This window comes from Pangasianodon hypophthalmus, chromosome 29, assembly GCF_027358585.1.
Source record: "Pangasianodon hypophthalmus isolate fPanHyp1 chromosome 29, fPanHyp1.pri, whole genome shotgun sequence".
Taxonomy (NCBI): Eukaryota; Metazoa; Chordata; class Actinopteri; order Siluriformes; family Pangasiidae; genus Pangasianodon; species Pangasianodon hypophthalmus.
In genome coordinates this window covers 9,664,795-9,688,584 of record NC_069738.1, presented here as the reverse complement: position 1 = coordinate 9,688,584, position 23,790 = coordinate 9,664,795, and the positions used below count along the sequence as shown (strand labels likewise).

Here is a 23,790-nt window from a genome sequence, read left to right as displayed (position 1 = left end):
CTGACTACTGAGACTCACACTTCAGAGAACCTGGATGTGTACACACGTAGTCATTGGTAAAGTGTACCACTTTAATGCCTCTACTTAATAACTTAATAGTATGTTCTACCTTAGTCAAAAGAAACAACGACTGAGGGGACACAAAAGTCGCTCAAGCTTTTTTGTGTGTTGTGATAGTCCATCCATCCATTCTCTATCGCTTATCCTACACAGGGTCATGGGAAGCCTGGGGTCTATCCCACGGGACTTGGGGCACAAGGCAGGGGACACCTAGGATGGGGTGCCAACCCATCGCAGGGCGAAATCACACACACATTCACACACCATAGACAATTTAGAGATGCCAATCAGCCTACAACACCTGTCTTTGGACTGGGGGAGGAAACCGGAGTTCCCAGAGGAAACCACCGAAGCATGAGGAGAACATGCAAACTCCACACACACACAGGGCGGAGTTATCACATGGTGAGTGACAAACAGGTAACAGAATCTCAAATTCATTTAACACACATCTGTGGGGCCAATTCAATTCTTACACCAAATGGTAGTATCAAAAAGACTAAATAATATCAAAAGACTAAATGCACATCTTAGTACAGAACAGTTAATGGATTTGTGTGCAAACATACTGTATATAAAGTAAAACGATGTATGATGTGCAGTGACATCACCGAAATAACAAAATATGATGTATCCTGTAGCACCGCAGAGAAAAGCTTCATTAGTATTTCATTTTTATTATTTTTTTTTTCAAAAATCATGAAACATGATATATTTTTTTTCATATTAATTGTTTGAATTATTAAAAGGATTTGCTGGCTCATGGTTTTTAGCCATTAAAAAAAAAAAAAAAAAAGAAAAGAAACAAAATAAAATGTGGACTCAAACTCAATCTGAGAGAAGTGTGGAGGCATTCTGAGACACGCATTGAGACAGGGTCTGATTTCAAAAAATCAAACAAAACACAGATTGAAAAACATAATACATACTCTGACAAAAATGGGTCAAACTCTGAAACAGACAATCTATTGTAGTGTTGCTGAATACCACAAGAAGTGACTGAATGGTTTTCACAATGTATATAAATTAGCTTACACACGCAGGTAATTGAAAAGCACTATACAACAGTTAGTATCATGCTTTGCCACTCGGAACCGAAGCGACTCTTCAAATGTGTCAGATGTTATAATGGTGTGATTTCAGATAATGTGATGTTTTATTACATAAATGTGAACCATTTTGAACACAATGATAAACAGAAAACTGAACAATAAGCACCGCAGAATGATCTACAGAACTGAAATGAAGATTGTGCACTCATGGATTTGGAGTCCAGCCACGTTCTCATTACCGAGCACTGCTACGTCCTCAACGTCTCCGCCAGCATAACAACCACAGCAAGCACTCAGCACAGCACAAAGTGGCTATGTAACATAAAAAGACCCTTTCCAGAGGATTTTATCTCCTCCTGCTAGAAGATAAGAGCTCCACTGTTTTAAAGCCTGTAGTCTGTAAAAGTACGAGTTGGATTATTCTGAATCAGATTGGTTCTCTGGTTCAGACACGTTCAGGGGCTTCTCTCTCTCCAGGTGGATCTCTCGAACGGTGAGGATACGAGTGAGCATGCTCTCCAACTCCCCATCATCCAGTGACATGTGGGAGAACCACAAGGGGCTGTTGGGGACACACGAGCGCTCGGGACGCAGATAAAAGACAGACGTGCGTTGCTTCACCATGCCTGAGCTGTAAGGGTTGAAAGACTTGTGTTAGACTGCAATGTAATATGACAACGATCATTCTTTCTTACATTTGAGAAAAAAAAAGCCCACACTTGCAATTTACTTTTATCTCTCATTTCATAATGTATAAATGTAAAAGGAATGTATAAAGATAAATGGTAGGTTGTTTTTAGTTCTGATAGAGGGATGGTCACAGAAAAAAAAATCCCAGTATGAAAATATAAATGTAAGAAGTAGCTCCTCATTTCTGTTATTTCATACCAAGTTGCCTTATTACATTCCTCTTATTTGACAGCAAGTTGCCAAAGATTACAATCTTATTTATTAAAGAACCAAACATCTTACTATTTATTAGTCTGTAGTTACATTTAACACGCTGTGGAATTCTGTGAAACAAGTTAGCTTCTGTTATCACTTACGTTATAGCAACTACATCATTTCCTCATCAGCCTCTCTTTTTTTTTCTCTTTCTAGACCTTATCATGTTACAGAGAAACCAGAAAACAAAGTCCCCCATCCTGAAGACTTCTAGGCACAGAAGACTTACTGATTGTTACAGAGCACTGACACTGGAGACTCCTTCCCTAAATGCTTTACCATATCAACGATGATACTTTGTTAAATAACAAATATATTTTTAAAATCTGTTTATTATTAGCTTTAAATTATGCAGATCATCTGTCATACAAGTCCCTGTGAATATAACCATTAATATAAACCTGTGATTTGAATTATAGATAGCACTATTGTCAAAGCCGCTGTTACTGGACATTCTGACCAATCAGATTTGAGAATTCTTTGGGGATCGGGCCACAACAGACCACGTCATCAGTGATTATTTTCCTTCTAACAGCACGCCTTGTCAGGTGTTATTCCTTATTCATGAGCCAGTGTTACAACATAAAGAATTCTAAGCACTGAATTATGAATACAGCATCCCCAACATCACTGCCATACCATTTGGAGAGATAGAACTCATAGAGTCTAACAGGACAGCGGAGAGGGTTTTCTGTATTCTCCTGCATCTCCAGCACCACTCCTTCCTCCTCTTCCTCTTCTCTTTTCCTCTTGGCAGGGACTCCATCTGTATCTTCATTCGCTGAAGGAAATTAAAGTACAAAGAAGTAAGACAAATATGAGGTTTTAACAGTAATTGAAATTTTATTGGTGCTTTAATCAATCCTTTAGGCAAACACTAACATGTGTTTTTGTTTTCTTTGTGCACAGGAGGGTAGAAGCGGAGGCAGGACATCTTGCTCCCATTGCTGTGTGAACGAGTGCAGCGCATGATGTGGGCGAAGGAAAGGCGCTGGTGCTGTGCTACAGTCTTAAAGTTGAAGAACTTGGTGCAGAAGTAAAGCAGAGTGTTGAGGAGCACGCTCGGTGAGAAAGCGCCCAACTGCTTACACTCCCACAGATATTCTTCTTCCACTCGAGAGTGCACGTAGCCTGTGTACGCGCGCGCGCACACACACACACACACACACACACACACACAGGGGAAGCATCAGTACACCATTTTAAATTTGAACTCAAATGTAGCTATATAATTTCTCATAAATTGTACTTGACTTTTTTTGCAATTTTAAAAAAAATTAAAAGTGAAGACAAAAAGAAGGACTGTCTCTAATGTAAGTCTAATTAGTGGTTTAATTATTTGATCTAGGACATATAGTTTCCTAAATTAGATCTTAGACTACATATTAGTAATATAAATTGTATGTATCTCACCACTGGGAAGTATAGTGGGTTTCCAGTCTTTCAGTAAACTGGACATAGTTTGACTGAATTTAGTGTAGAACCAGTCAGCAAAGATGTTCTCCATTCTGCTATTTTCAAAAAGGTGCTGCACAGGAAAGAAAAAAAAAAATCCAAACTAGCACAAAGTGCCTTATTTTTGGACAGAAGTCTTAAATTATTGTGCCTTATATTCTGAATCAACCCTTTTTATACAGTTCCTTACCTGCTGAATACCTAAGCAGAGGTAATAGATGCTGTCTGGACTGTACTTTTCTCCACTGGGGCGGCGAACTTCATCGACGAACTTGCATAGGCCGTAACTTAGCTCAGCCGTGCTGCACTGTAACAGGTCCTCCTTTATTGTAATGTTCCGTGCTGGTTGAGTAAATAAGAGCAAAGTTGTATTTTAGATTGCCAGGTGTAAAAGTACTCCCTATAGGTCTATGTTAGTAAGTAAGTAGGTATTAGTAAATAAGTAAGTAAGTAGTTAGGTAAGTAAGCAGGCAAATAAGTAAGAAAGTAGGTAAGTAGGTAAATGAGTAAGTATGTAAATAAGTAAGTAAGATGGTAAATTTCTATGTTAGTAAGTAAGTCGGTATTAGTAAATAGGTAAGTAAGTAGGAAAATAAGTAAGCAAGTAGGTAAGCAGGTAAATAAGTAAGTAGTAACAAATCAGCCGTGACTCACAGCCAAGTTTGGGCATCTCCATATTAGGCTGCGTTTCCCTCCAGCGTACCCAGCTCTTCCACGCCTGAACGCCGTACTCAGTGTGCACTCTGGTCGGGTGCTGAACATCAGCTGCTGATGACTGAGGAGCTTCTGTACGTTTACGGGCCTGCATTTACACATGCACACCACACTCTGAGCTCTCTCAATATAATTAACATCTCAACAAATACAAAGATAAAATCCTACTTATGTAGGATGTATATGAATACAAGCATTAGATCTCAATCCAGGGTTAAAGGTTTAGCAGTTTTGGCTGTGCGAAGCCTATTCCAGCCTGCAGGACTGGAGAATAAGGCAGATCATGTTACTCAGTCATAAGTGGAATGAATGGAAATTTTGGATGAAGTATGATCAGGATAAAAAAGCATGATGCTGACTGTGATGTTCATACTCGTTTTTTCGGAGAGAAACAATCACGGTTCTTCTTGCGTGTTTTCGGTCTGGTGGTAGTTACGGACTTGTCCTCTGGTGTGCGGTGTTCCAAATGCTCAAAGCTCTCTGCCAAGCACAAAGGTCAAACAGCAGCAGATCAGCAAGTATACTATATGAAATATAAGTGAAAGTGATTCTCTTCACAGCCCTCACCGACTGGAAAATCTGCCTCCAGGTCCATTTGTGGCTCTTGTGGGGGTGGGCTGGGAGACTGCTGTACCTGTCTGGATGGAGCCACTTTTTCGGACTCTGAGCTACGTCCCCATCGGGAGGCACTCGAGATGCTGTCATCTTCCCAACTTAGGTGGCTGGAGAGGGCTTCCAAGTCGAAATCTTCTATAAAATTATCATCCTGGTCTGAGTGAAAAAATACAACACCATACATTAATTTCTAACAACATCATTTCAACAAGCAAACAGATCATATGTGGTGATGCCAGACTTTTCCTAGAATTGTTCTGGATTTTTAGCATACGAAATATGCACAGTTTTAGCTTAACCAAAAGCTCAACACATCCAGAAGTATGGAAAACGATAGTAGAAACTGACAGTCACTGCTAATATGGGCTGAACAATATTTAAGTATGTTGAACTGTACTTGTTTTTAATATTTCAACATACTTAAGATCAACATACTTAAATATTGTTCAGCCCATATTAGCAGTGACTGTCAGTTTCTACTATCAGTTTTCCATCCTTCTGGATCCATCCATTCATCGTATTATAATGCAGATCCACATTTAAGCTCAATGTACATCAACATAACTTTGCAATAAATGAGAGTTTATAGAAAATTTACAGAAAAACTGGAAAAGGTTAACATTATGAACATAAAAAAAACCTGCTACCTAGTTTACCACTGAATATACAGTTTTAAATAATTTTAAATAATTGATCCTTTTGTATGTATACTCAAATGCTGATATGCAATCATGCAAGAAGTATTTTTGGGAGAAACTGTCATGAAAAACTGTTTTGCTCATGCACCTCCTTGGGAGACAGCTTTGTCCTTCTCACTGTCCTCTGCCACCATCTCTGCCATCATGATCAGGTCGGCCTCCAGTGGGTTGTCTGGAATTCTCTCTTTTATCTTCTGAATTGTCTCCACTATTCTCTCAGCGCTGTCCAGAGTAGTGGGCAGAAACATGGGCACTGGCACCTATGGTGAGCAATGAGACCAATGATATTAATGAACGTAATCAGTACTGTATTGGTTTAGCTGGACCTGTACAGGTCAGTGGGCAGCATTTTAATCAAAACCAATTTCTTGACTGTCATCGCATTTTCAACTCCCTTCATCATGATCAGATGACATCACTTCTCGTGTGGTGGGCACATGACAGCCATTTTTAACAGGATGGTAATTTCTGTATCACACAGGGAGCTGACATAACTGTCAATAAGATTGTCATAACTGGCAATAAGCTATGGTATTGTCATTTTGAAATGTCCATGATAATATTACTGTGCCTGTTACAGTGCCTTGCATAAGTATTCACCCCTTCAAACCTCCTGGCATTAAAATGGACTTAATTGAGATTTATACCATTTGATTTACACATCTTGAATGTGCAAAATATTTTTTCTCACCAAAGTCAGGTCACTGACTTTTGGTGGATGGTCTTCTCTAGGCCGAGTTGTGGTTGAGCCATACCCCTTCTATTTTTTTAATAAGGGATTTAAAAGTGCACCATGGAATATTTTTAGTAACGGAAATCTGATCCTTCTCCTGGACATGTCTGAATAGCTGGGTCTTTGTGATGCTGTATGTTCTCTAACAAACTCTTATGCCCTCCAGCAACAGGTGCATTTATATAGTGATCACATGACACTTTAATTTCACAGAAGTGGACTCCGTCCAATTATGTGACTTCTGATGGCAACTGGTTGCACCTGAACTAATTTAGGGTTTTCACAGCAATGGGGGTAAATACTTATATTTTACTTTTACATTTTTTTTATTTGGAAATTATTTTGCAAACAATATAGATTTTTTCCCCCTCCACTATAATATTATGGACTATTGTGTAGATTCATGACAATGTGTCCATTTCAATTCCAGGTTGCAACACTACAAAAAGTAGTAAAATACAAGGGGGTGAATACTTATGCAAGGCACTGTATATATTGTGGAATACCAGTACATTGTACAGAAATAAGCTGGAGTGAATGGAGTTAAGAAAAAGTAATAACTAAGCAGTAAGGTTTAGTGATCTATACTGGACAGAAAGCAGCTCACCGGAAAAGGAAGTCCAACAGGGTGTGGTGTGTACTGTGTGTAGAGGTGCATAGGCACAGGAACAAACACCGGCACCGGTAAGGGTAACACTATTACTTTAGGTGGGGTTTCATCTGTGGACAGATTTGTGAACATGATTTGTATGTTTGCACTGAATCATTAAGCATATATGCACGTTTATGCGTATAAGTCAATGTTTCCCAAACTGGTCCTCAGGGACAAGAGATGCTTCACATATTTTTGTCCTAAAACAAGCAAGAACTCTAAACATCTGTAACAGGTGTGTTTGGAGCTGGGAGAAAGCAAAGCTGTGCCCAAGGACTGGATTGGCAAACACTGATATAGTTACTGCAAGTTACTCATTTGTGGGATTTTCATGGTGATCTGCTCAGTACCTGTTTGTGTGTTAATATCAGAAGTGTTGGGTTTGCAGGACGTGCCCTTATTCTGGTTCATTGGTTTGCAGAGCAAAGCTTTGTTCTTCAGGATTCTCGGCGGAGCGGAGGGTGGCTTCACACTATCCGTCTGTGTGCTGGCCTGAGAACAACAATATATTTTTCATTTCATCAATTATCAAAAACTCTCTCTACTTTTACTCAATTAAGCCATTATGCAAGAATATATATGACTTAAAACTGATTACTATCTGGATATCTTTTTTGCTCACCATCTTTTTTACTCAAAACGGCCCTGTAATGGAAGTCTTGACAGTGCATGGCCAGTGTTGCAGCAGCTACTCTAACATCTTGTCCTAACAACACGTGGATGCCCCATTTCTATTTCATGCTGTACTGCTGCACCTCAAACACTGATGACAAGAAATTCATTCATGAGGCAAAGAGAAAGGAGCCATGTTCCTCTAAATGATATAAGGACTTTAACAGAACTGGGATTTTCACACACAACGGTTGACAATAAGAAAAACACTGCCGCAAATGATCTTTATCTATCCATTTTCAGTGAGCCTGTGCTCCATGTAGCCTCAGATTCCTGTTTTAGCTGACAGTGAAACCTGATGTTATCTTCTTCCATCCACCTCAAAGTTTAATGCTGAGATGCTTTTCTGCTCACCATGTTTGTAAAGTGTGGTTAGTTGAGTTATTGTAGCTTTCCTGTCATCTTGAGCCATTCTGGCCATTCTGCTCTGACCTCTCTCTTTAACAATGTGTTTCCACCCACAGAACTGCCACTCACTGGATATTTTTTGTTTTTCGCACCATTCTGTATAAACCCTAGAGACTGTGTGCATTTTCAAGCCATAGTCTAACAGCTAATAGGTCTGTAGTTCATTCAGATTTTTGAGATTAGAGTATAGACTGCAAAATGATAAGCATATATGCATGAATGCTTACTGTTCAGACAAAGTTTTAAACATATTTTACACTAGACAGGGCGAGAGTTCCACAGCAGTGCCATTTTCAATACACTTCTGGTGGAAAAAGAAAGCCTTGTATTGGAGTAATCCATGGTATTGCTGTCCATGGTAACTGATCATATACTTCAGTCAAATTTAAGACAATTTAAATAATTAGCTAGCGTTCATATTCCGATACTGCCACTGTGAATACTTACATGTCCTAACAGCTTCACAACAGCAGGGACGGTTCCTGGAAAGTGAAAGTTAAAATCTTATGAGCGGACAGTGCAGCTGAGATGAAAAAGTTAAAATATCAATTAAGAGAATAAACAGTGAAGCCTTGTCTAGTTAAAGTTTTGGACATGGCCCAAGTGCATGTGTTCTTTTGGTGTTCTTTTGATTGTCATCTTTTCACATCATCTCTTACAATAATTACAATTTTATACCCAATTTTCAGAAATCATTCAAATGATGCCAAAAGTTGAGGAAAAAAAATTACCTTGCAGTGCTGCACTTCCCAGGACACTAGGCTGTCCATTGGTGGCATTTGATAGTGATATAACATTGGCGATAACAGGCGTGGCCTCTTTTGGAGCCAGTGATGAGAGAGTTGTTATGTTGGTGACGCTGGAATGGGTTGCAGGTGCTATGGAGATTGGCACTGTCGAGGCTAGATAAGACAATATAAGACAATCTGATGTAAGAGACTGCAAAATAAAAAGTATTTGGCTAAACCATGGATGTTGGCATCTCTGTATCTGTCTTGGAACGTCTGTTTCGCTCTATGTAATTACTCACATATTGGTTTTGCTTTTTGGAAAGGATTTATTTAAATGAAACTTGTCTTACCTTGTGTATGAGAAGTTTTGGCTGCAGTTACAGGAGAGGCTGTAGTGCATGCTTGCTGGCTGCAGAAGTACTTCAGACACTTCAGATTACAGAAGTGCTTCATTTCATTCAGCCATTTTACTGACTCAGTCATCTTCCTGGAACGCTTGCACATGCTGCATTTGGCCACCTGTGTGTTACAGAGATACACCATTTCCATACTCTTTTACTAGATCACAGTCCTGTACTTTACACATACAGTATATATCAAAGTCAACAGAATAACAGAGCATTCTACTTTATGGAAAAGACATTTTGACATATCTTTTCGCTGAGCATGTAGATAGAGAGGATGAAAAGATTCTGGGATTTTACCTCACAGAATAACAATGTGTATTGGGAGAGGCATTCATTCCCACAGAACTCCTCTTGTTTACCAGAAAAGATGCTGGTCATTACAGTCTGGGAAGTGCTGCTGCAGTAGAGGCAGTTGCGACAGTGCCTCTTTCCCCAGCGTTTAGCAAGGTCATGCTTGTAGAGAAGTTTGCAGCCTGTGGATTAATTGAAGACATTTAATTTCTGTGGCAAGCTTGCACTGTAAACATGAGGAGACTAGAAGCTTGATGGTGCATCATCATGGAAATAAAAACAGAAATATTATTAATATTATATTATGCTATACAAGAATAATGCTATGCAAAGTGTATTTTAACAGTTTAAATAAACCACTACAGGGTAAATGAAATATCACAAAATAAGCTGGTATATATCTTGTTTGCACCATAAATGGCCACTACGTTTTATATAACAAACTATTTTAAAAATTATTGGTTGCACCAAATAGCATTAGTTTCAACCTAGCTTTAAGCCTATCACTTGAAACCTACACTCCTCCTAGTATGTGAAACATAAATAAAACTACTGTCATTCTGCTCAAAATATTCAAACTTTATCATTAATGTACTATTATTCTTACTAGAGTAATAAGATTTGTACTATTATTCTTATTATTATTATGACCAGAATATCATATCACGATTCTCGAAGACATTTCTACAATACATATGTGTCACGATATATAGGTCTGCTCACAAACTTCCAGCATTCAAAATATATATTTTTTGTATTTAAAAAAATATATTATACATAGACTAAATGTGTTGTTTAATAAATAAATTTATTTTAAAAATGTTTATTTTTATATTAAAAAAAAAAACATTTTTTTGGAATAATTTTATTTTTATTTTTAAGTTTCATTGATTTCAAAATATAATATTTAATATATCAGCTCATACCAGTATAAAAAAATACAAGAGACAGAGAAACTGAGTCACCACTTTTTTTTTCTTCTAAATATATTACACTAAAAAAAAAAAACATCAATCACTTCCCCGTGTCTCAGGTGTGGATGTAGTGTTTCCTCTCTGTGCCGGATCATGTTTCTGATTGGGTGATCAACTACTAGTTTCGATGTATCTTAAGTGTCTGTGGCACAACTGAAATTCTACACTGTCCAAGTTTTGAACTAGTTATTCTCAATGTATAGGTTAGGATTGACTTTACACCCTGATTTACAATCAAACATACATTCAGCTGGTGCAACTTGTGCCTAAAAATCACTGCAACGTTATCATACCATAAGCTTTTTATAACTTTCCGTGCTTGTCTGAGACCCATCAGAATCACATGCTACAGAGCAGAACCTCACCTTCACTACAGAACGAGCAGTCCACATTGTTAATCCTCTTCACCTCCTTCACCACCTTTTCGATTTTGCAGTACACACACTGTGCCATGATGTAGTGGGTCCTCCTGAACTCATCAATGCAAGTCTTATCACAGAACACGTACATTTTTCCCTGTAAATATATTATACAAAATATATTTAAATGTATTATGGGAACTCATGACAAATGAGAATTGACACTGACACCGAATAAATTATTATTATTTTTTTTTTTTTACGCAGTGCATTTTTTCCTTTACAAAAGTTTTGGCACCTGTATAATTAATATTTTGTGATGCCTGCCCTGTACAGGATAACAGCACTCAGTCTGTTTCTGTAACAAGGTAATAAGGAGACATTTGTAGAGGGATCTTGCCTCCTTAGCTCTGCGCAAAATATTTTAATTCTCCTTTATATTCTTAGGTTTGTGCATGTCGCCTTTTTCAAATCTCAAGACTGAAATGGTCATTGCAAAACACTGATTCTGTGTTTCTTTAACAACATATGTTCATTTGGCAGTGTGTCTGGTTCATCATTTTGTTGAAAACTCTGTCTAAAGCCAGCCACTCTGTGATATTCAGCCCGATTTTGCTGTCACAGGCACAATCACAACCGTAAAAGATCATCTTTGGTCAGCAGTTGAGATCGGTGGTCTTAGAACGAACAACGTGACGTGCTCAGCGGCGGCTGATTCAGTACCACTGCAACCAAACCATTTGTAGCCAAAAATGCTGATGGTCTGAATGAGCCAAAAGTTTGATTTTGATTAAATTACCACAAAGCTACAACAAACTATTTAATTCTGCATAGGAATTATTACCTGGCCTCAGTCAGTCCATGCAGAGAAAACAAGAAAGTACCTTAAACTCCAGCAGCTCAGGCTTGGAGAAGAATAAACGCTGACACTGTGCGCAGGAGAATTTGGTCACTGATGGGCATTGGGTTAAGTTGGGTGAGCTGGACTCTGCAGATACAGACTGCACTGCGGGAGCAGACTTCGAGTGAGCAGTACTCAGAGAAGGAGCAACATTCAGCTGGTTGCTCTGAGTATTTGTCTTGTTGAAGGCATCCTATAATGCAAACAGGGAAACAAAACACAAGGAACGCCATAAGATTGAAAAATACCAAAGATGATTTTTCGGATGTGAACTATGTGGATGGTTTAATGAACACAACAACAACAAATATAAATAATACATTAGAGACTTGACAGAGACTTTATGATTTTTTTCACTTCTGTAACCATCTTTTTAGAATTATGTAGAAACACTGACGAAACTGAGCAAAATAAAGCGCAGTGAAAAGCAGTCATTAATCTCCTGCTATAAGTAACAGTCACCTCGCAGTTGAACATACAGAAAGAAAATGATGACGCTATTCAGATTATTCTGTTCCAAGAGAAGGACAGAACACCATAGCTCATATTCAAGGTGATTTTTTTTTTTTTTTTTTGTGTCAAAAACTGTATCAGGACAGGATGAGGACTATGAATATACAGACGTCTCTACCACAGTAATTCATAATCTTGTTTGTTTCCTTCAGTTTGTATTAATGCACTTATATAGCCAACTAGCTTGCAAAACATTATTGTATTACATATTTCATTAGCAGACAAAACAAAGACGGTGTGTAATATTTTAAATGTTCTGAAGTTTTCAAAGACTGAAGCATACCTGAAACGATATAACACAGGTGAAGCAGCAGAAGTTGCGGATGGAACCATCGGACATGGCGAGGTGATACTGAGGCACTAGAACCTTCTTACAGTGGTTGCATTCCAGAGCAGAACCTTAATGTGTGTGTGTGTGTGTGTGTGTGAGAGTGACAGAGAGAGAAACAGAGAGAGAAACAAAGAGAGAGAGAGACTGAACAAACCACTGATGCTAAGGATTGAGAGTCTGCGCCACAATGTGTAATACATCTTATATATTTACATTGGTTGTACGTTCAGCTCCTTACTTATCTACCATTTATCTCCATTTATGATATTCTAATCGTGACATGCTTTTCTGTAAACGGATTTTAAAGTGAAGCATAAACCTTTACCTGATGAGCTGACCGTCTGCACTTTGTGAGCAGTCACACATGCAGAGGAGCAGAACAGCTCTGTGCTGCCCTCTGAATTTATGTTTTCCACCATTTCTGTTATGGTACGATAAACTCTGCACATCGTGCAAGGCACAACCTTCGTGTACTTCTGCAGAAATCAGGTAATGAAACAAAGTCAGTAGTAGGTATGGGTTAGCTGTAAGGCAGGGGTTCTCAACTCTTTTTTTAGTCAGTGAGCTTATTTCAAGGGCCCAAAATTCTTGCAATGCCCACTTCCCCCTTTTTTTTCTTCCCCAGCTGGCCTGTTATTATAGTGCATAATTTTTGGTAATATTCTCCTAACATTGAATTTAACATACATTTTTTGCACATTTAAGATGCTTTTATGAATCAATGTGTGTAACAGTCCACAACAGTAGGCATTCTGCATCTAATGAGAAGACTGGGCCTGTGTGTCACCACAGCTTACTGAAGTTAAGAGAGGTAGTTTGAAAAACATGTATCTCATCTGTTACATTCAACCTAGATCAGGGCTTTAAAGAACCTGAATGACAATCTGATTATTCTAAATATAAGTCTCTTTATGAGATGGGAGACATGGCCGTGTGTAGGACGTGAGCATTTTCGTGTTGAACATGTGAGTGTGTAGAACATGGAAGTGTGTTGGAAGTGGGAGCCTGCTGGACATGGGAGCGGGTAGGATGGGGATGCATGTTGGACACAAGAGAATTATGAACATGGGAGAATGGTGAACATGGAAGCCTGTTGGACACGCTGATTGGGGGAGGATGGTGAACATGGGAGCATTTTCATGTTGAACATGGTAGAATGGTGAACATGTGAGCCTGATGGACACGGGAGCGTGTTCGTGTTGAATGTGGGAGGGTGGTGAAAGTGGGAGCATGTTGGATATAGGAGCATGCTGGACATGAGAGCCTGTTAAACGTGGGAGCCTGTTGGAAACCCTGTGCTGTAAAGGGTTTGGTTCTATACCAGTATAATGCTCACCACATAGTCAATACCTCTATCCTTTTTTTTTCCTCCCTAATTTAGTTGTGTCCAATTCCCACCCTCCAGGTCTCCCCTATCACGCGACAGCTACCAAACAGGAAGGGCAAAGGCTATCACATGTTTCCTTCACTCATACAATGTCAGGAGGAGGCAGAACACACTCGGAAGAAAGCGCTATCCGGCCATTGCATGAGCTCCCATGATTGTGTCGCTGTGATTGGTAGGGAAGCGAGAGTATGCCACTCCTCTATTTCACTCTTTAAAATGAAATATGGGACAATATTAAACAGGCTAGCTATAAATAGTGTTATAATATGTAATAATAATAATAATAATAATAATCATCATCATCATAAACGTAAAAGATGGAGCAAATGCTCAAGTTTTAGGACTGTGTTAATGTTTTATATAAGGAATGTTACTGACTGCAGTACTGGATCTATTTAATGTTTCTTATCATAAATGTTGCTACTTCATTTTTATTTCATGTTTTTTTTTTGCAGTGGAATTTTATTTAGCTCCTATAATTCAGTTATTTATGCAATTTCACTTTTTTTTTTTTTTTTTTGGAAGACAATGCTAGTCAATCAACTCGTACTATACTCATACTCGTACTCATTTTTGGCAGGTATCATATAACTGAAGACCCAAGCATAGAACAAAAGGCCACTAAGTGGTCTGAACACTACCTTCTTAAATGTGGAGATACAGTTCTGGCTGCAAAACTTCTTAGTAGTGCCATCGACTAACAAAGATGGACTTTTGCCCTCGCCGCTGTAGCAGTATCCTCCACAAGTTACGCAGCAGTTCATACTGAGCTTATTGGAGGCGCGGAACTTGTGAAAGCAGGCGTCACCACAAAGCTTATGGACACTGCCCATGAAGTTCACCTCATGGCGAATCTTGGAGAGGAGAGAAAGAATGTTATCCAAGGGTTATAGCTACACCTTGTTCTTTAACACAGTGAATTCAAGTGGATTTCAATCATCATCCCAACTATATACACATATACAATAGGATCAAATACATAAGCATACAGCAACATGCAAAGTCTAGAATCATTCTCAGACCTGCCAACCCTGAAGAAGAAGAGTATTGCGAAATCCCTCCAGGGTAAACTGGGGCTAGAAATGCAGCACATTTTCTACATAATCCTTTCACAAATTACTTGTCTAAAGTAGAAAATGGAGTGCACATATATTCACAGGGTTTTACAGTAACCACCACACACTTGGAGATAAAAGCCGCCACTCATTTGTTTTAGTTAAACTGTATACATTAATACAGATAAGCAGGGTGGGGAAAAATGGAGGCAATATGAGCGCTGGAAGCTTACTGTGAAGAAACGGAAAAAGGGGCAGAGCTTCCAGGGGGTGTCAGTTAATAATAGAGAGTGCAAAACCATCAATCATTACAGATTCATAGGTCGACTGGCTCATTTGGTGTTTTTATTTGGGGCAGGAAGAAGATCCTTTTGACATATTTTTAAGTGATAACTCATAGTAGTGTATTCAAGTAGCAGGTGAGCAGGTCTGTCCTCTAAGAACTTTCTAAACCAATCGAGATAGCACTTACAGTGCATGCTTTTTGACACATGCTGCATTTCGTTGCAAGCGCAGAATTTGCACTATCCCTCTTGTAGTTAAAGGCGCTGAGACATTTCTGACTGCAGAAATCCTTTAGTGACTTTGCCGAATCCACAGGGGCAATGATTACATCCTTTGGGTTGGGAATGCCCCTACAGAGATAAAGGGAGGAATCCATGATCAGAGACAATTACTCAAACATGCACACATACATACAGTCAGGTCCATAAATATTTGGACATTGACAAAGAACAATTAAACAAAGAACAAAGTGCAGAGCTTAAGCTTTAATTTGAGGGTATTTACATTCAAATCAGCTGAACAGTGTAGGAATTATAGTACTTTTTATATGTGGCCCCCCTTTTTAAATGACCAAACTTAGTTGAACAATTGGCTGTTCAGCTGTTCCATGGCCAGGTGTGTGTTATTCCCTTATTATTTCACTTACAAATAAGCAGAAAAAAAGTTTGTTGATTTCAAGTGCTGAATTTGCATTTGAAATCTATTGCTATTAACTCTCAATAGGAAGTCCAAAGAATTATCACTGCCAGTGATGCAACCCATCATTAGGCTAAAAATCAAAACAAATCCATCGAAGAGATAGCAAAAACATTAGGTGTGTCCAAATAGACTATTTGGTACATTCTTAAAAGGAAGATCACACTGGTGAGCTCAGGCACACCAAAATGCCCAGAAGATCACAGAAAACAACTGGTGGATGACAAAAGAATTCTTTCCCTGGTCAAGAATAACCACTTCACAACAATTGATCAGATCAAAAATACCCTGCAGGAGGTTGGTGTATCTGTGTCAAAGTCAACAATCAAGAGAAGACTTCACCAGCGTAAATACACCAGATTAACACAAGACATAAGCCATTGGTAAGCCTCAAATACAGGAAGACCAGAACAGAGCTTGCCAAAAAACATCTAGAAAAAGCCTGTACAGTTCTGGAACAACATCCTATGGACAGATGAGACAAAGATCAACTTGTAACAGAATGATGGGAAGAGGAGACTATGGAGAAGGGAAGGAACTGCCCGTGAGCAGAAGTACTACTTCATCTTATGGCGTAGGCATGTATGGCTGCCAACAGAACTGGTTCCCTTGTAGTTATTGATGATGTGACTGCTGACAAAAGCTGACAGGATGAATTCTTAAGTGTGGTGATATATTATCTGCGCAGATTCAGCCAAATGCTTCAAAACTCATTGGACGGTGTTTCACAGTGCAGATGGACAATGACCTGAAGCATACTTCAGAAGCAACCCAGACTTTCTTTACTTTAAGGTAGAGAAGTGGAACGCTCTGCAATGGCCAAGTAAATCACCTGACCTGTATCCAGTTGAGCTGAAAGCAAAACTCCACAAGAACAAGCAAGAAATGAAGACAGCTGCAGTAAAAGCCTGGCTGAGCATGACCAAGGAAGAAACCCAGTGTCTGGTGATCAGTGACTGTCATTGTCATTGTCAGTCATTGTCATTGTCATTGTCATTGTCAGTCATTGTCACTGCAAAGAAATGGCAACCAGGTATTCAAAAAAAAAAAAGTTATGATTAATAATGATAATATATGATTATTGTCCATTTCCTTTTGGTCCCTTAAAGGGGGTGGGGGGTGGGGGGCTCCGTACTGTAATTCCTACCTTGTTCACCTGATTTGGATGTAAATACCCCTCAATTAAACCTGAAATTCTGCACTTCATATTCAAAATTCTTATATTTAATTTCAATTCCAATATATTGTGGCAGACAGATAAAATTACAGTAACTGTCTGAATATTTATGGACCTGACTGTAGATAAATAATCAATATTCTGTTTAACATCATCGGACATTTCATTTAACTATCAGCAACTAAAAAATTTAACAATGCCAGTTTTATACCCTACAATTACAGCAAGATTATTACTTGTCACACTGTACAAGAAGTCACAATGGCACTACGTCAGCACGTCACATTATGTGTTCTAAGTCCACCGTTGTCGTCTCATGACCAAATAATTCTTTTATATGATGCGTGTTTTTGTTCTTGACAGCAAAATCGGGCTGAGAAACATTCAGTCTAAAACTAGTTTAAGATTTAAAGCTATAAATATAAGCTGTAAACCAACCTCAATGTTAAGACTGATTAGAACACAATGCACCAAATAGTTTTCAATTTAAAATGTAAAGTTGTAAAAAGTAGTTACATTTAAAAAATGTGTCTTTTTTTAAAATAAGTGATTACTTCATGAGACTCACTTGAGGCAGTAATGACAGGTTTTTTTAGAGCTAGGCAGGGGCACAGACTCGGTGGATGCGCTGCTGCAGAGGCAGCGAGGTGAGCAGTAAAGCTGAGGGCTGCCTTTACGCTGGAAAGCTGTCTGGCCTTTAAGTAGGATTTTTTTACAGCCTGAACACACCACACACAGAGATGTGGCAGAGTTTAGATTCGAGATGGGCACTGAGGCGTTGGATGGTGCATTTGCTGCAGCAGCCACAGCTGGAGAGCCTGTGCGTTGGTGAGAAAACAGTGAAATGTAAATATAAAAATAATGCAAACAACTTTAAACAAATTTCAACTGTTTTCCTTTTTCTTCTAAATTCTATATCTGAGGGTCTCAGTAATTGGCTGATGAGCTGAATCAGTTTTTCAGGTAAGGTAAAATGATAATTGCTGTAGCAATGAATGACTGAGGTGGACTTTAGCAAAGTTTTGTAAAATATGATAAAACTGAAATATATATATAAAAATTCTACATTTGGCACACAAAACTATCACACGGTTTTCTACCTAATGACGTAGAGCTTCCACCGACGGAGAACACAGCGCTGATCTTTATCTGCTCTGAGGTCTTCTGGCCAAATTCCTGCAGTCATAATATCACACATATGTTAAAATTTTTTTTTTTAAATAATTAAAAAAAAAAAAAAAAAATCAGATCCATCAAGTTCTTGAATCTTTCACCATGACTGGTTGACAAACAAGGCAAGGTATTAACTGAAATTATACAGTGCTGCTGAATGCTTGATTCTGATTGGTCTGAAGGTGTTGATTAATTTTCTAAAACAGCAGCTCTCACAGTAATGCTGGTTGTAATTCACATCACAGATTCATATTCATTTCTATAGTATCAACTTCACATAATCTAAGTCTAATAATAAACAGTAATCGTTGATATGGTGAAGCTTTCTGTAAGATGTTTATTTTGCATTTTTAGAAGGAGTCTCCAGTGTCAGCACTTTGTACCGCTCAGGGTAAAGCTGTACCTTCAAGCTTTCTGACACAGAAAGTCTTTTAACAAGACAAGACAAGTTATAATTTTTTTAAGACAGAAGAGGGAAAAAGGAGGCTGGGGAGGGAATGACTTGTTTATAGCTGCTACAATATAAATGATAATAGAAACGAACATGTGTATGTTCCGCAACTTTACATTTTAATTATCAAACGAGAAAAGCAAGATGCATCATTCATTAATCCATTTTTTAAAAATGTAGTTGTTGGCAAGTTGCTGTGGTATAAGTGGTATAACACACTTTTGGATGTGTTGATGTTTGAAAATAATCAACATTGGTGTGTCTGGGCTGCATCACACCATCCCATCGTTGATTATTTTCCTATCACACCGATCATGTTTTATTCCTTTGGTATGAAATTCAAGTTAGAACTCACTTCAGATGTGTCTGGTTCGTCCTTTATCTTTCCAGCTGGAGCCTGAGGACCAAGAGCTTTCTCATATTCCTCATCCATTGGTTCATCCTTGATCTTCACAAGAGGGGAGCCAGAAGTGGGAGGAGCCATCTTTTTCTCAGCCTCTGTTTCAGGATGAACAGAATGCTCTGGCTGGGAAGAAATGAGATATGCTTAAAACATTACATGTATACCACAATGAATATTCTCGTTAGATTTATGCTGTAAGAAGTGATTGCGGGTCGCATACTCACTGTGTGTGCTGGTAGTTCCTTCGCCCAATCCTTCAAATCCTGATTTGAATGGTTTTCTGTTGGACAAAAATAAATGACAGGATATGCAAGTCAAAACACTGACATAGTAATGAAACCTACAAGTGTTAGGCCAAGATCATCCAATGTAAATGCCTCCAATTTGGCCTAAACTTCCAGCCAGGTATTTTAATTATTTTCAAGGTTGTATAACAATTTTTTAATAATATTTGTAGAAGTTTCTTCATGACGTCCATGTGTTAAAGAAGATTTTTTTAAATTATATTAATATACTTTGTAGTGCCTGACATGCTTTACTACATCTAATGTAGGCTTATTAATAACCTCAAGAGCCAAACCTAAAGAAAACTAGGAAGCAATGTCAATTCAGTGAACGAGAAAAATGAAATTAGCTTCCATTTAAACAAAAGCAGCTTCAGTCATTCTTCTACACATGAGCAGTTCGGAATTGCTACTTCATAATTCATGACAATTACTTAAAAAGAAAAATATCATGGTGATTATTATTTCCATACCTGTTTTATTCAAACTGTCAGACGAGTCTTGTGATGAGCTTTTAGAAACCAACTCAGAACTTTGCTCTTCAAACGGGCTTTCGGCTTTGGCTTCAACTGAGACTAGAAAAAGGAGAGGGAAATGTTTAGTCTCTGAATAAAACTGGAAAGAGCAATCCTGCTTATGCTAAAACCAATTTAGAGAAATCTCTTAAAATAGTGTTGCAATAATTTATTTATGTAATTACTAATACATCTGGAAGTATGTCACCATTAGCATTGCTGATGCTCAGGTACCAGAGGAAAGTGTCCAAACTGAATTCATTTAGTTGTCTTGCCCAGGTAAAGCAAATTGAACAAGGAAACTGAGTTTAGGTGTATGAAAGTAATCATACACCATTTAAATCCTCCGAATAATTGACTGATCAAGCCAAATGGTCACAGAATCAACCTGATAATGTCTCTGGCTGGAAAGACCATTCAAGACTCAGCCACAGACATGCAGATCTTTGCATTTTTCTCGCATTTTAACAATGTCTGAACTTTTTTTTTTTTTTGTTATGTTTGTCTGAACACTTACCTACGTTCACAAAAGGTTCTGCATCTTCTGGATCATCCACCTGCATCTTCTCTTCTGCGTCACCGACATCCATTGCTATTCCAGCAGAGCTGTCGTTCTTTATGTCCTCTACTTCAGGCATAACTGTCCCAACTAAACCATCCTGTTTGTTCTCTTCAGTTACTTGCTTGTCTTTGGGTTCCTGATATTGCTCTGAACTATCGTGCTCCATTTCTTCTGTTTTGTTGTTCTTTTCCTCTGATGTCTCCTGCACCACCTGATGCTCCATTGCCTCCATATTTTTTTCATCCACCTCTTTTTCTTCATCCTTCTTGTTGTCAATGAAATTCTTCTCCAGCTTTTTATCTTTCTGTTTCAATTCAGTGTGCTCCTGCTCAGTGCTCTCTTCCTTCAAATCGCTATCAGGCTCTTGCTGGAGGCTTAGATCAGAAGTTACCTGTGGTACCTTCTCCTCTTCCTCCTCCTGGCTTGTATTATTCTTCTCCTCAGGTATGTCCTCACGTTCTGTCAGTTCTTGCCCACAGTTTTGATGCTTTGACTCCATATGCTCTTCTTGTATGTCTGTTCCATGTATGTCTGTTCCTTGTGGACTCGTCCCCTCAATTTCAGGCTTTTTTTCTTTATCTTCTTCATGGCTAATCTGATGGTCTTTCTCATCCATCTCTAGTACTTCACCCTCCTCCTGACTTTCATGCCTATGTTTCTCACAGTCCTCCTTTTGCCTGAGTTCCTGGCTGGAGGAACTTTGTGTATTCTGTGTATCCTGTGAATCATTTGTGTGATCTACAGCACCTACACTGGCAGAGTCCTCTTCAACAGGCAAAGCAGTGTCCATCTGTGTATCTGTCTCTTTTTATATATTTTAGAAGTCTGAAAGACAATACATACATGGATGGATATGAAGAACGTTCATTCATTTCAGCATTCTAGTTTTTCACCTAATCCAGAAACCTAGTCAGCAAACATAGTTGCTTCCTGAGTGAGCTATTTTATTCACCTGGTTAGCCTGTTAGCTTGGTTAACACTTTACTTGTATGGTATTTTGCTGTTGGTTCAACTCAGTCACAAAATACAAGCTTTTTCAAGCAAAATATTTCAATTTAAAGCTATGGCAAACTGACACTGGCCCAACTATATTGGGTGCTATGTTGGCCCTCCCTATACAACACTGTGCCAGTTTTGGCAAAGGAGCAATTTTCATAAGTATTCCTACAAATGTTTGGGCAATGCTGTGCAAACACTGGTGAAGTATAACTTTTTTTTTTTATAACAACTCTGCCAACGTTGACCCAACACTGGCCCAAAATTGGAAAAGAAGTTACATTTCATAACAACGCCATCTATGTTGACCCAACACTGGCAACAACATTTTTCAGAACAACGCTGCAAATGTTGGGCCAACATTGGCAAAGGCATACTTTTCATCATAAACGTGCCAATGTAGGACCGATGTGAATTTAATGGTGGCTGAAAGTCTGTTGGCCCTGGCAGCCCAATGTTGACCCAATGGACAAAATTACATTGGGCCAACAGAATGGCTGACATTGGCTCAACACTGGCAAAGGTGGATTTAAAGATGGCTGAAAGTCTATTGGCCCAATGTTTGCACTCAAAGTGTTGGCTGTTAGCTGAACGTCTGGTAGCCAAACGGACATAATTATATCGGTCCAATGTTGGCACCCAATGTTGACTCAACAGAATGGCTGACGTTGGCACAACGATGGTGAGGTGGATTTAAAGATGGCTGAAAGTCTGCTGGCCCAATGTTTGCACCCAAAGTGTTGGCTGTGGGCTGAAAGTCTGGTGGCCCAATGGACATAATTATATCGGTCCAACGTTGGCACCCAATGTTGACTCAACAGAATGGCTGACCTTGGCACAACGAGAGCGAGGTGGATTTAAAGGTGGCTGACAAAATTATGTTGCCCCAGCGATGGCACCCACCACTGGAATGGCTGACATTGGCCCAGATATTTAAGGCCAAATCTCAAATTGCTCTCTTAGACATGTAATGTACAATGTATATACTTTATGCAGTGCACTTATACTGTGACTATTCAAAACTTCTTTAAAAAATACTTTTGCAGGAGACATACAGTATATAATCAGCTCAGTGATTTTATCAGCTCTGTTCTCACAGGAATTTAGTTTAACAGAGCTGAGCTAGCTTTAGTAGCTCAAAAAGACATGTACACAGTGTTTACAAACAGCAGTAACACTCTGGTAGCACAAAGTAGCTCAGGACACACAGCCCCATTAGTTAATAGTGGGACTCGAGGTGAATTAATGTGAACAAAGACGTCTTGCATGCTATCTAGTGCACTTTATGTCCAAATACGGGGTCATGTGGGACTGAACCTCGGTATGGCGTAAAAACAAACTAACCAGCAGCACAAATTTCAGCCATTTGTGCAGAGGCGCTAAAGTAGCGCCAGTGCAAGTGTGTTGAAGAGACTCACCTCAGCCAGCTTGCAGTCACACAGGATGGCCCATGCACACGCTCTGCACAATAATCTGCACACCGTGCGAAGCTATGAGTAAACATACGCTGGAGATTAGGGACTAGAGCGTGGTGAACTCCCGCTAAATTACTTCCGCACGTTGTTGTTGTTGTACACTCCCCGCCTCTGCAGGCCTCCCAGGACGCGACGGCGCCATCTTGCGGGCAATATGGCGATTCCGCCAGAGACCATGGTGGAGTTACAGTTGGGACGCTTTAGATTAGAACGACTTTAGTGTCAATAAAATAAATTCAGGCTTGTAGGTTGGCATCATGAGGATTTATTATTTTTCATAACCCAACCCTATTATATGTTCAAATGATGAACATAACCAAATATTAGCATTGTTGCTATCTGAATAGCTGTCTCCTCATAGGAGGCTCTGTGTAACTTAGCAAACACAGCTACAAGGTTTCCTCAACATTAGCATTTGGTTCCTCTTTGTTTGGTTTTGTTTTTTGCTGTTGTTGTTGTTGTTGTTGGTGGTGGTGGTCGTGTTTTTTTTTTTTTTTTTTCATTTCTTTCTTTCTTTTATTTATTTATTTATTTTTTTGGAGGGGGGAACCATTTCTTAACGTTCTGGTAATGTTCTATTTTGGGTAATAAAATTCAGAGCTGTTCCCAAAATGTTCTGTGAATTTTAAAACTGACAAGGAAACTTTGCCAAATGTTGCTTTTTGGATACTAGTTTTTATAACTACAAACTAACATTCCTGCAATGTTCTCTTATGGGACATTCTCGAAGATCACCTGAGGTTGCTTTTTAGGATTTATTGTTTGTAACTACAAACCTTTCTGGTACCATTCTCATAATGTCCCTGCTGAAAAAAAAAAA

The 23,790-nt window shown here is 38.8% G+C and overlaps 1 protein-coding gene across 1 annotated transcript; it reads right to left on the bottom strand.

The window, feature by feature from the left end:
- Positions 1-656: 656 nt before the first annotated feature.
- Positions 657-23,086, bottom strand: zmym4.1 (zinc finger MYM-type containing 4, tandem duplicate 1). The gene is made up of 28 exons (XM_053231489.1): positions 22,914-23,086; positions 20,455-21,324; positions 19,896-19,997; positions 19,363-19,418; positions 19,091-19,261; positions 18,212-18,287; positions 17,680-17,929; positions 15,426-15,588; positions 14,540-14,752; positions 12,837-12,987; positions 12,464-12,579; positions 11,651-11,860; positions 10,773-10,923; positions 9,440-9,615; positions 9,086-9,254; positions 8,736-8,906; positions 8,452-8,486; positions 7,275-7,416; positions 6,880-6,992; positions 5,628-5,799; positions 4,794-4,997; positions 4,600-4,706; positions 4,167-4,314; positions 3,703-3,854; positions 3,471-3,585; positions 2,940-3,188; positions 2,697-2,838; positions 657-1,743 (listed from the first exon to the last, which is right to left on the bottom strand). The coding sequence occupies exons 2-28, from the start codon at positions 21,287-21,289 to the stop codon at positions 1,530-1,532; spliced, it is 4,803 nt and encodes a 1,600-aa protein (XP_053087464.1). The 5' UTR covers positions 21,290-21,324; positions 22,914-23,086; the 3' UTR covers positions 657-1,529.
- Positions 23,087-23,790: the final 704 nt, after the last annotated feature.

Excerpts from the sequence above, each read along its gene's own strand:
- zmym4.1 (XM_053231489.1), bottom strand. The coding sequence starts at position 21,289 with ATGGACACTGCTTTGCCTGTTGAAGAGGACTCTGCCAGTGTAGGTGCT. Across the intron at positions 12,988-14,539 it reads GTATCTCCACATTTAAGAAG|AAGTACACGAAGGTTGTGCC; the intron begins GTAGTGTTCAGA and ends TGATTTCTGCAG. Across the intron at positions 4,315-4,599 it reads GTTTCTCTCCGAAAAAACGA|GCCCGTAAACGTACAGAAGC; the intron begins GTATGAACATCA and ends GTGTAAATGCAG.